This window comes from Galeopterus variegatus, unplaced genomic scaffold, assembly GCF_000696425.1.
Source record: "Galeopterus variegatus unplaced genomic scaffold, G_variegatus-3.0.2 Scaffold8171, whole genome shotgun sequence".
NCBI classification, from domain to species: domain Eukaryota; kingdom Metazoa; phylum Chordata; class Mammalia; order Dermoptera; family Cynocephalidae; genus Galeopterus; species Galeopterus variegatus.
Window position 1 is genome coordinate 6,160 of NW_007734282.1, and position 638 is coordinate 6,797.

At 45.6% G+C, this 638-nt stretch overlaps 1 protein-coding gene across 1 annotated transcript in view; it reads left to right on the forward strand.

Annotated features, from left to right (window-relative positions):
- Positions 1-2: 2 nt before the first annotated feature.
- The window catches only part of LOC103608225 (olfactory receptor 12D3), a gene marked incomplete at its 5' end in the record, with an annotated part of 1,226 nt that continues 590 nt past the window's right edge, over positions 3-638 (forward strand). The window contains one exon of the mRNA XM_008592677.1: positions 3-585. Within this exon, the coding sequence (XP_008590899.1) occupies positions 3-585 (583 nt within the window). The remainder of the gene's footprint in view (positions 586-638) is intronic.

Here is a 638-nt window from a genome sequence, read left to right on the forward strand (position 1 = left end):
AGTGAATGAGTTTCTTTTACTCAGCCTGACCAGTGTTCAGGAGCTGCAGCCTTTCTTCTTTTTTATTTTCTTAATCATTTACCTGATAAACTTGGTTGGAAATGGAGCTATATTAGTGATTGTTATTTTGGAACCAAAACTCCACTCCCCTATGTATTTTTTTCTAGGAAACCTTTCTTGTTTGGATATGTGTTATTCTTCAGTGACACTGCCCAAGGTGCTTAAAAACCTCATCTCCACTCGGAGGGCCATATCTTTTCTAGGCTGCATCACTCAGGTACACTTCTTCCACTTTCTGGGAAGCACAGAGGCCATCTTACTGGCCATCATGGCCTTTGACCGTTTTGCGGCCATCTGCAAACCACTTCGCTACACTGTTGTCATGAGCCCCCAGGTGTGCATTCTGCTGGCAGCAGTGGCCTGGCTCAGTAGCTTCTTTTATGCTCTGATGCATTCCATCATGACTGCACGCCTGACCTTTTGCAGCTCTCAGAAACTCAATCACTTCTTCTGTGATGTCAAGCCCCTCTTGGAACTGGCCTGTAGTGACACACTACTCAATCAGTGGCTGCTTTCCATTGTCACAGGCAGCATATCCATGGGAGCTTTCTTCCTGACCCTTCTCTCCTACTTCTACA